This window comes from Pinus tabuliformis, chromosome Q, assembly GCF_031772625.1.
Source record: "Pinus tabuliformis cultivar Carrire ecotype Pingquan chromosome Q, CPIR1, whole genome shotgun sequence".
Classification (NCBI taxonomy): Eukaryota; Viridiplantae; Streptophyta; class Pinopsida; order Pinales; family Pinaceae; genus Pinus; species Pinus tabuliformis.
In genome coordinates this window covers 811,332,438-811,343,819 of record NC_142296.1, presented here as the reverse complement: position 1 = coordinate 811,343,819, position 11,382 = coordinate 811,332,438, and the positions used below count along the sequence as shown (strand labels likewise).

General features: G+C 39.8%; 1 protein-coding gene across 1 annotated transcript; it reads left to right on the top strand.

Moving 5' to 3' along the window:
- The first annotated feature begins 1,726 nt into the window (after positions 1–1,726).
- Positions 1,727–2,916, top strand: LOC149222136 (major pollen allergen Lol p 11-like). Its single transcript, XM_089385273.1, has 2 exons — positions 1,727–2,018; positions 2,334–2,916. The coding sequence occupies exons 1-2, from the start codon at positions 1,862–1,864 to the stop codon at positions 2,654–2,656; spliced, it is 480 nt and encodes a 159-aa protein (XP_089241399.1). The 5' UTR covers positions 1,727–1,861; the 3' UTR covers positions 2,657–2,916.
- The last annotated feature ends 8,466 nt before the right edge of the window (positions 2,917–11,382 follow it).

Sequence of the window (11,382 nt, the reverse complement as noted above, 5' to 3'; positions counted from 1 at the left end):
GCCTATATTTTGAATATCCCGACCATGTGAAATATCGATCTTTTCTTAAATATAAATATAAAATAACATTACTTGTTATGGTTATTGATTATGAACAATTCCATTCAATGAACACCATAAAATAGAAACCGACAAATTCCGAGGGTATGACCATGAAGCAGCAGCAAATTCAAATTAGCATCGGATAACAACACAACACAAGTTTTGAGGGGAAGGGATTACTACATTGAAATTAAAAACATTGGTTGGGGATTCCCAGATTGAAATAATAATAATAATTAAAAAACAAAACATTTTGGTTATAACTGCTGCAGCTTTCAAGTACACAAGTTTTGAGGGGAAGGGATTACTACATTGAAATTAAAAACATTGGTGAGGGGGATTCCCAGATTGAAATAATAATAATAATTAAAAAACAAAACATTTTGGTTATAACTATTGCAGCTTTCAAGTTTGTAATAATTAATGCAGTTGTCTATAACGCGATTTTTTGAAGTTTTTCCGGGGATTTTTCCGGTGAAAATTTGGCAGCAATTTATTGGAATCGCAAGTTTGATAACTAGTTTCTGCACAATCAAAGCGTGCCAGGGGTTTTTCAGGGTGCTGAATCCGAATATGCGGTTAAAAAACTATTTTAACTGCAACAAATCATGATTTAATCTCAATTTCTTCCGCCGGATTCCGTCACCGGAATCTCCAAAAAGTCGCATTATAGACAACTCCATAATTAATACCCGACTCTTAATCTTCTTGTAAGGCATGGGAGATTTAGCTCATGTTTTCCATTTCAACAAATTGGATGACAAATATTATTGTACATAAAAATAAGAATAAAAATAATAATAATAATACAATACCCAGGTTTAAGGGTTTCACATAAATACACATTTACAGAGTGAAACCCAACCCAACCCATGTGCCGGTGCACTAAAAGTCACAGTCACATCCATCATTCATTGTATTTACAGGGTGAAACCCAACCCAACCCATGTGCCGGTGCACTAAAAGTCACATCTATCATTCATTGGCAGTGGCAGTGGGTATAATAATAATAATAATAAATGGCCCTACTGTAGTCTGGTCAAGTCACGTCACATCACAGTAACGAGTATGGTCACGAGGAGTATGCAGCGCATGTCACGGCAAAAGTTCAAACAACCCATTTTCCTTTCCCAACAAAAAAAAAAGTATAATATATCAAACTCACTTAGAAAATTGTTTCAGATCTAACGGTAGCAGTGTGCCTCAGACGGCATCGAAAATCAGGACCCTCTGTTTGGCGATCACCGTTATCGAAACTCACGAAAGTCGTTTTGCCGCGTCACCGTTTACCGGCTAAAATAATGCTAAACTTGAAGGAGTTGTGTGGTTTACAGCCAAGCTCACGCGGAATGGGCAACGCTAAACTTGAAGGAGTTGTGTGGTTTACAGCCAAGTTCACGCGGAATGGGCAACGCTAAACTTGAAGGAGTTGTGTGGTTTACAGCCAAGTTCACGCGGAATGGGCAACCTTTTTCGGCTATTCCATCTCGGAAAATCAGTCCACGATTATCGGCCCCGGGAAAATCAGTCCAGATTATCGGCACCGAAAAAAGATGTTTACTCCCAGGCTCACCCGGAGCAGGGACGGTGACGGTTATATCTTACTCGGAAAATCTGTTCATAATCACCGGCTTACATGTTGGGGGCCAAAACCAATATATATATATATATTACACCATTGTCTTCGCTCTTCCTCACTCAGACTAAGAATCATACATACATACATATATAGGTGCTTTGTGTTGTTGCTTCTTCCATTCCCAATCCAACCAGTATTCCGATCTTTGTTGCTTCTCTCGGCGAGGTGGGTATCTGAACAATGGCCAAGCTATCCGCTTTCTGTGGCTTGATCGCCCTTTTTGCCTTGTTGGGTGTTGCCAATGCCCATGCTGGCCATAACTTTTATGTTACGGGCAAGGTTTACTGCGATAACTGTGCTGCTGGATTCCCCACCAGGATTTCACCTGCCATCTCTGGTAAGCCAGCAACCACCCATCTTGGATAGTTTTTCAATTTGTTTTGCAGTTTTTGTAGATTGTTTTCATTTGGGCCACTGCATTTTCTTGTTGAAAAGATATGAAATAATAGATCTGGTTTTAAGATTCTCCATGTGGAATGCTATTTGTGCTTTTCTGAATAGATCTATTCTTCCCTTTTGCCATTGTGTTCACATTACTTTCATTTTCTACACTCTTTATTTTTAAGAGAAACGTGGGTTTCTGTCTGAAGCATAGAATGCACAGGGCACCCCTATGTTTTTTTCTGATATTTTGAGTATGAGTGCTGTGCAGGTGCCACTGTAGGTGTTGAGTGCAAGGATCGTGCTGGTAAGAGATTGTTCTATAATGAACAGCACACCGACAACGATGGGCTTTTCAGTATCGCTGTTCTGGGTGAGCACGAGCACGAAGCCTGTGAGGCATTTACAGTGAGCAGCCCAACCTCATGCAACCTTAAAACTGATAGCAGCCGTGGTCCAGTTTACCTAACCCACAACAATGGGATCAATTCGGACGAAAGAAAGACTGGGCCTTTTGCCTTCAGACCTACCACAAACCACCCTGCTTGTCAGGCTGTGTTGGCAGAATATAACATATATAATGACTCTGACTAGGTTTTATTGCCTCTCCATGCGTTTGTGTCGGTTTTCGGGTTTTCATCGCTTCTTTCTGTTGTGGATTTAGGCTGAGTCCTGCTACTATTTCTTATGGGTTCTCCTGCCTGAGGATCTGTGCCACCAGTGAATATAAATATAAAATGTTGTAGTGCTTAGGTGGACTATTTATCTATTGTGATGGTATTCATGAATACCTGGATTCATTTGTGGCTAAGACTGCAAAAGTTTGGAATAATTTCAATTTCATATTCTATATATATATATATATATATATGTTGCATTGCTTTTGACAGAAAATGTGAAAGCTGTCTTAATTCGTTGGGTTTTGGATTTTTTATGGTACGAAAGAATAGCAAACAATGCAAGAAATTGGCATGTTAATTGATGAATATATACAGTATGCATTTCTATTACTACTTTGTGAACTGCAGAGAAGATCTCCATCTGCATCGAGCTTCTATGTATTGAATCTCTTATTTTCGCATACCTCTCTCCAAATCTATGCACCTGTGGTCACTGTCACGAATATCAATGGCTAATGTGGGAGAGAAGCTAAAGCGTGTTCAATGTGGGGATCCCTTATGCTTGATTAGATTGCGCAGAAATAGAGATCAAACGCATTTTATTGTGAGTGTAGCTTGTAATTTATCTTTGCCCTGGTGATTTTCTGGGATGAATTGCTAATGTTGTCGAGTTAACTTGGTTGTGTGGAAAAATTGGATTTTCACATTTATTACAATGGGTATTGAGCTGTGCAAGGAGTTTTTTCTCCTTTTTGATAGTAAATTTTTGCACGTGTATTGCATTAAATTGCTTTAAAGTGATAATACAGAGGAAAGAACTTGTATGAATCCTGCCAAAGCTTGAAGCTTGTTAACATCAAGCTTCTGTAATCAACGGATCCTGCCAAACCTCTTGTTAAATTAACGGAAACTTCTGTGTTGACATGAGGTTTCAATTTTTTTTTTTAGATTGACTTGCAAATGTTTAAAGCAATAATATTAAGCTAATGGATTAGGTTTGCACTACAGAAAGGATTGGCGTGAATACTGCCGAATCTTGAAGCTTCTGTGTTGGTCCTGCAAAACCTCTTAGCTTGTTAAGGTCAAGAGATTGGTTTTACACTCTAGAAACGAGTGATACAAATCCCCTCCCCTTCTAAATCGGTAAGTCTTCAAGCTTTCGCCTTAACCAAGGGATTGGTTTTACTCTTAAGAAACGCCTGACACGAATCCTACTAAATCTTTAAGCTTCTGCATTAACATCAAGCTTCTGCAATCAATGTATCTTGCCAAATTTCTCAACTTGTTCATATCAAGGGATTGGTTTGAAACTTGAAAAACGACTGACATGGGTCCTGCCTAATTTTTAAGTTTCTGCGTTAATATCAAGTTTCCATAATTTTTGTAGATATTACGAGGAAATGAATCTTACCAAGGAAGGGCCGTAGCCAGTCAAAATAGGTGTTTTTAATTGTATATCTTTGTTTGGCTTATATGCAGGGCCATAGGTACTCGGGTAACTTGGGATACGATAATTTTAATCCAAAAATAAGAAAAATCCCTTTCAAATTTATCTTGAAATTTTAATAAACTCTGGATGATGTAATTCATTTGTAACTTATTTTTTTCCTCATTTTGAAAGTTGAAATTCTTTCTTTCATTTTGAAATTTGACTAACCTCCTCCAATAGCACTCCCAACTCTTGATATTGCAACTGTAACAATATCAAAGGTATAATTGGATTCTGTTCATTTCTCTGCCGGTCATTCATTTGGAAATTCGAATACTCTTCGAATTTGGACATTCGAATAACATTTATTTTGAAATTTGAATAATTTTGGACAACTCATTTTCTTCCTCAATTTGAATAACCTTCCATAACTCTGGATGCAACTTAAATCTAACAATATAAAAGGGGTATAATTTAGTAAATCTAAGCGGTGCTAACCATGTCCCACTGATACCCCTCTTTTGTGTCCTTGTTTATCTAAAACGTTCTTTCTTCTTTTGTTTTACACCTTGTTTTTCTGGGATCGAATTTTCACTGAATTTCAAGTTGAACTGTTTCAAGTGGAACTGTTTTTAGTGCCATTTTTTGGAAGCTTTTACGGTAGGTTTTTTTTCGAGTTTAATTTCTCTAAAACCTGGCAGAAATTTATTGAAACTACAAGCTTGATGTGTAATCTTGAGCAATCGAAGTGCCCCAAGGGTTTTTCTAGGGTGCTGAATCCATATATACACTAAAAAAATTAGTTTAAATTACACAAATTAAAATTTCGCTTCAAACTAGTTTAAATAACACTAATTAAGATTTCACCTCAAATATTTCCATCGAATTCTGGCACCAAAAAATCTAAAAAATCACACTAAAAACAACTCTGAACATTAATGAAAACAACTCTGAACATTAATGCTTGGCCTTTTGTTACATGCAAGCTTTTCAAGTAAAATTTGCATGCAAAAGAGTCAAGTAGCGCATTAATGCTTGGTCTCTCGCATGCAAGCTTCCGTGAGAGTCACACCCACTAGCACCCCTTTGCGGCCTGGCTAGATGATCAATTGCTAGAGACCAAAATCAACATGGACTTAAACTAGATTGCTAGAGACCAAGATCAACATGGACTTAAACTAGAAGACCCACGGACTTAAACTAGATTGCTAGAGACCAAGATCAACATGGACTTAAACTAGAAGACCCACCACCCACAATACCTCTGCACAATAGATGTTTGAAATTGTTGCAAGACACCAAAGCTGAAATACAAACTAGAATACACACAATACCTCTGCACATTACATCCGGTAGATGTTTGAAATTGTTCCAAGACACCCAACGTGGGCGGCTGTGTGCTTTGAAATTGTTCCAGTAGACCCATGATACTTCCACACAGTATAACCAACCACCGTTTGAAACTGTGCCAAGACGCCAGAATTTACATTGTCGGCTGTGTGCTCTAAAATTATTACCTCCACACAATCACCAACCCCCTAATCCAAACAATAGGCTTTACACTTGGCTAGTGCACACTCTAACACATACCTCTAAAACAGGAAAAGAAATGGCAAGAACCTGAGTCATGTATGGACATAAACCCAAGAGTCCCTGGACCATCACCCAAAACACACACCCCAACCAAGAGTCTCTAGACCAACACCCAAAACACCCCAAGCAAATAAAATAAAATAAAATCATGTTTTAACCAGAAGACCCACCCATAGATGAAAAGCATAACAACCAACAGAGTATACATGAGACCCAGGTTGTGAGCGGATAGAGATAGAGATTACCAAATTGAAGTGCAACGACCATCATGAAACAAAACATGAGTATGAGTGAGTGCTTCTGGAGGCTTCTCATATCGACGACACCAGCTCTACAAGTCTGTGAGCGGATAGAGATAGAGATTACCAAATTATCGACGACACCAGCTCTACAAGTCTGTGAGCGGATAGAGATAGAGATTACCAAATTGAAGTGCAACGACCATCATGAAACAAAACACGAGTATGAGTGAGTGCTTCTGGAGGCTTCTCATATCGACGACACCAGCTCTACAAGTCTTACATTGTAAGATGGGAGGAAGCAGATGTAGTACAAATATATGTCATTAATAATATGTTACTTCCCAAATGTTACGTGTTGCAATCATCATGGAGGGTGGTGGGCACATCTCTCTCTCAATTAAGGCTTGAGGTGATGCTTGCCATGCCATAGTCACTACCCTGGCCTCTCTAATCACAAATAATTCCAATTATAATTGTTTTAATTAATTGAACTGCCTCCCTAAACATAAAAAATAATAAAATTAGATGAGGTTTTCCTGATAAGTAAAAGTTCAGAGGTTGAGAGGAGCGCGGCTGCCGAGTGGAGGTGTGCTCCTGAAAGCATCCAACCAGAGGCTTCTGCGGTGATTCGATACCCTATAATCAAACTACAGGTGCGGGGAAGATGTTAGAACCAATGCATGCTGCCCATACTATTTTCATACCACGTTTCTGCATGCCGGCCTTTGACCTTGGAGTGACCCCATGCATGCATGACCTTACTATCGTGTTTCAATTGCTGACATCTGGCTTTACACTGAGGAAGGTGTTCTGCATGCTTGTTGCTCCTGTGACACGTTTATCCACCTCTCAATCTGCTGATTCTCTGTCTGAAACTATTAAGCCTCACTGACTTAAGAGGGAAGATTTTCTGGTTAATCTTTTTTCTTCCTCCCTGCGAGCATCTTTGCACAGTGGCGGGATTTCCTTCTTTTGACAATTTCTGTTTCTGAAAAGGAGCTTTCTGCCCTGGTTCTCTGTTATCCTGGACCTTTCTCTCGGCATTCATTAGCTCCGGTCTCTGTTGTCTGGTCGTGGTATGTTGGCGTTTCTTCTCAGCGCCCTTCTCTCGGCATGCTTGCGACTCCAGGTCAGTGATTTTACTTTCTCTTGACCTTCATAAAGAATTTCTGTCTAGAGAGAATTTTAGCACTTATCAAATGGTTTTAATTTTTTGGTTTTGATATCAGCCTTAATCTAGTTTTTCTGTTATAAAACACTGAATTTGTCCTAGAAGGTCTGTTTGTTTTCTTCTCTGGTATTCTTATTGAATTCACATGTCGGGGCTTGTCAATTCGGATTGGTCGTGTGTATCCGCTTTCAAGCTAAAAAACTATTTTGTCATAACCAAACTTTGCTCAGATATACGTTTTAAGTTAGGCCCTTGGTGGTGTGTTTGCGAAGTTTTTTGTCGCTGCATTGTATGCCTGATGTTTCACCTTGAACAATCTCTGTATCTCTGATGCAAGAGATGTTTTGTCATTGAGGTTTTGATTGGGAGGATCATGTCAACCTTGAGGTGATTTTTCGCCTGAACAATCCCATGTAGAAGAGGCCTCTGGAGGACACGCAGTAGTCTTGGCCGTGTTTCCGGCGTTCTTTTGACATCGCCGGTGTCCTGGTTTTTTCGGGCCGGACCCTTTTTTTGTGAGTATCGGAAATCAGTTTGGGCATCGGGGAATTCTCCCGATCACATCTCTACTTTTCAGGGCAACCTCGGTTAGAGTTTTTTTGTAGATTCAAATCTTATGATATTCATTGTAAGGGACGAGGTCAGATAACCGGGGACAAGAGAAGCCGCCATTTTTAAAATAATTCTTCTCTATTTGCCATATCCTATCTCATGGTAACGTCACTCTCATTCAAAATCGGAAGACAGTTGGCCTTTTGATTACTGCACTCCTTTTGGAAAGGGTGCCTCTTTATTCCCGAGGCTTCCTCTTGTCAGTCCTTTTGTCAGATAGCCTCGATCTTGCTCTTTTGAACCTATTTTCTGTGGGTATTATATTCAGAGGGAGTCAGTGCACACATTCTGCGGATTTAATCCCTGATTCGACATATCTTCTTTTGGATTTATTAGTGCTCCTGTGTTAAAGACAGTGGGTGGACTTTTTAAGAATGGACTTTGCGTCCGACACATCAACCATGGAGGCCATGGTCCATGTAGTCATTCAGGCAGAATCCTACCAGGGTGCCGCCACGCTGTCAAATGAATGGCAATCCACGCTAGATGATATGTTTGTTTGTCCCTCGTTTCCTTCTGATGACATGGATGGGAATGGTAGGGCAAAGGCAAGACCAAATCGCGAAGGCAACCAAACCAATGTCCATCAAAAGGAAAAGGTTCATGGCGAGTCTATGATCTATTCTAAAAAGAATCTGAAACCTGTCAAAACTATTCCCTGCCTGCGGCGATCAAGCTTGAAAGTGCTTACTTGATGGACTGCATAGAAAGCCTCCAGGAATATGCTCTGGTTGGCAGATGGCACTTTCCAGAGATGGATGACACCAAGATGAGACACTGGGTTGAACTGCAATGGAAACCTCTGATCGACTATACTCCTATTGTTGCCAGACTGTTGAAAGAATGGTATTGCTTTCATTTCTTGAGTACTAACGACCTGGAAGCCATTCAGAACCACCCATGGGTTTATGGAAGGAGTTTTCTTGCGTTACGCAAGTGGTATATGGGTTATAACCTGTTGGAGAATACCCCTATCAATAACTTGATATGGGTCAAACTACCCGGGCTTCCCCTGGAGTTGTGGTCAAAGGAAACCTTAACAGAGATAGGAAATGCCATAGGAAGATGTGTATATGTTGATCCTAGATCCCTGGGGGGGGAAAAGACAAACGTGTGGCCTGGATTCTCATAGAAAAAGCTTACAGAGGAGGGTTCCCGGACCACATTAAACATATTTTGGAGGGAGCTAAAAATAAATCAGAGGTTGGACATTTGGGGAGTACCCTTCAGATGGTCAGCGTGCCATCAGACGGGACACCTAATAAAAAATTGCCCTCGTCGACCTGTCCTAAAAAACCGAAAGCATCATGGATTCTCCCAGTTTGCAGCAAACTCTTATAGGATGAAGTCCCCATCCCCGAGAATAGAGAAGTTAACATCTACAAAAACCCTGTCTCCATCATAGTCTGGTGATCAGCAAAGGGTTATTAATCATGAAGTTTATCAACAAACTCCACCTTCTCTCAAGAATCCAAATCCTTTGGATATTATTTCCCCTTCAATGCCTCCTCTGGACCATGCCTCTGATCATGAAATCCCCCTCCCTCCTCCGGTCCCTCAGTCTTTTAAAGATTCTAATAGGGAGGTCCATATTACCCTCATCCCATCCTCCTCTTTGTCACCAAAAAATAAAAGGACTTCATTTGGAAAAGGAAAAGAACCTATGGTTACGGCTACCCCTTTAAACTCCCCCGTGTCTTCTCCTACGAACTCAATTGGAAGTGACTTGGACTATCTTCTAAACAAGAAATCGCTGGAACTTAGACCCCTCACTATTCATACGCCAGGGAAACAATCCTCTCCTCAAATAAGCCCAAATTCTGTAAGGAACATTACGGTGAGAAGAAAAAACAACAGGGGTAGTAGACACTTCAGGGGGAGGGTCGATGGGGCAGGCAGTGGTGTTCGTAATCTTTCTCTTATAGATGTCCCTATCATTGATATCACTGAAGAAAGGCCTCTTAGAACAAGCATGGCCGAAAAGAATCCCCAATGACATTTATCATATCCATGAATGTAAAAGGTCTGGGGGCAGACCAAATTTTTTTGGCTCTAAAGAATCTTTTCCATTCAGTGAAACCTAAAATCATATTAATTCAAAAAACCATGCATAACATTTCTGTATCAATTTCCTATTTCAGGAAGCTTCGGAAGAAAATGGCCTTTCTGGAGGCTTGGCGGTTTAATGGGATCCTGATTGGATCAAAGCAAAGGCATACAGATGTTTGGCGGGCATTCTCATCTCGGCACAAATCAGGGGGAAAGGCTGTCCGATCAACACACTGAATATTTACGCTTCTTACAAAAATAGATTGCCATTCTGTGATAAATTATTTGCTTCAGAAATTTTTGACATCGAATCTTTGATGATTGCAGGAAATCTAAATGTCACTTTAAACTTGGATGAAACATGGGGCATCAGCAGGAAAAAGGATCCCCTTGCAGATCGCATCAAATATGAACTACTAAGCAGGAGTTTTGTTGATATAAATCCTCCCAAAATGCTTCCGACTTGGGAAAATGGAAGGATCGAAGAGGCTTATATAGCCAAAAGACTTTATAGATTTATCCTTCATGCTAGTATAATTGATAGAATGGGCATGCCTTTCTCAATAATTGGGAATGTGTTCATATCAGAGCATAGACCGATTCTTCTACACTGGAGAGAAAAGGGTTTTAGAAAAGGCTATTCATTCAAATTTAACAGGGCATTTTTGGACGAACCAGAGTTTAATGATGTTATAATAAGAACCTGGAAAGAGCTGTCATCAATAGAGAATATGCCCCTTTTTTGACCTTTAGGGACAAGCTGGGCTCCATTAGAAAGGTGGTTAAGGAATGGCAATTCAAGAAAAGGAAAATGAATAGAACAACTCTCTGGGAAATTCAAAAGGAATCGGACAGCGTCTCAGGAATCTTGGCTGCTCATCTACTCACTTTCAAAATGAGATGCCGTATAAAGGAGCTTCAAAAGAAAAAATTAAAAATCTTAGAGCAGGAGGAAGCTTTTTGGAGATTAAAGAGTAGGGCGATCTGGGTTAAGGAGGGGGACAAGAACACAAAATTTTTCCACAAGTTTGCGAGTTTCAGACGTGAAAAAAATTCTATATGGAAAATAAGTTATGGAAAGGGGGCTTTCCTATACTCTCAATAGGACATCTCATATGAGGTTGTGAGATATTTTGAAAATCAGTGTAAGAGTACTAAGCACTGCAGGATTCAGGACATTCTATGGGGCATTGATTTATTCCCACAAATGTTCGATGATGAACTAAATGATCGCCTTTTCCAGCCAGTAACCGAGGAGACGCTGTTAGAAAAAATGAAATTTTTTAAAAGGGATAAGTGTCCAGGGCCAGATCGCTGGACGATAGAATTCTTCATCCACTTTTTTGATCTTATCAAAACTGATTTGCTAAGGATGGTAGAAGGATCCAGAATATCAAGGAGCATTCATCAGAAAACTTCTTCTACTCATATAGCACTCATTCCGAAAAAAGGGGAAGCAGAATCCTTCCAAGATTTTAGACCGATATCCCTTTATAACATTTCTTTCAAAATCATCTCGAAACAGGTGCCGCCCATTGAAAATCTGCAGAAACAACTTCATCCCGCATAACTTATTTATAGATGATATTCTTATGTTTGGAATG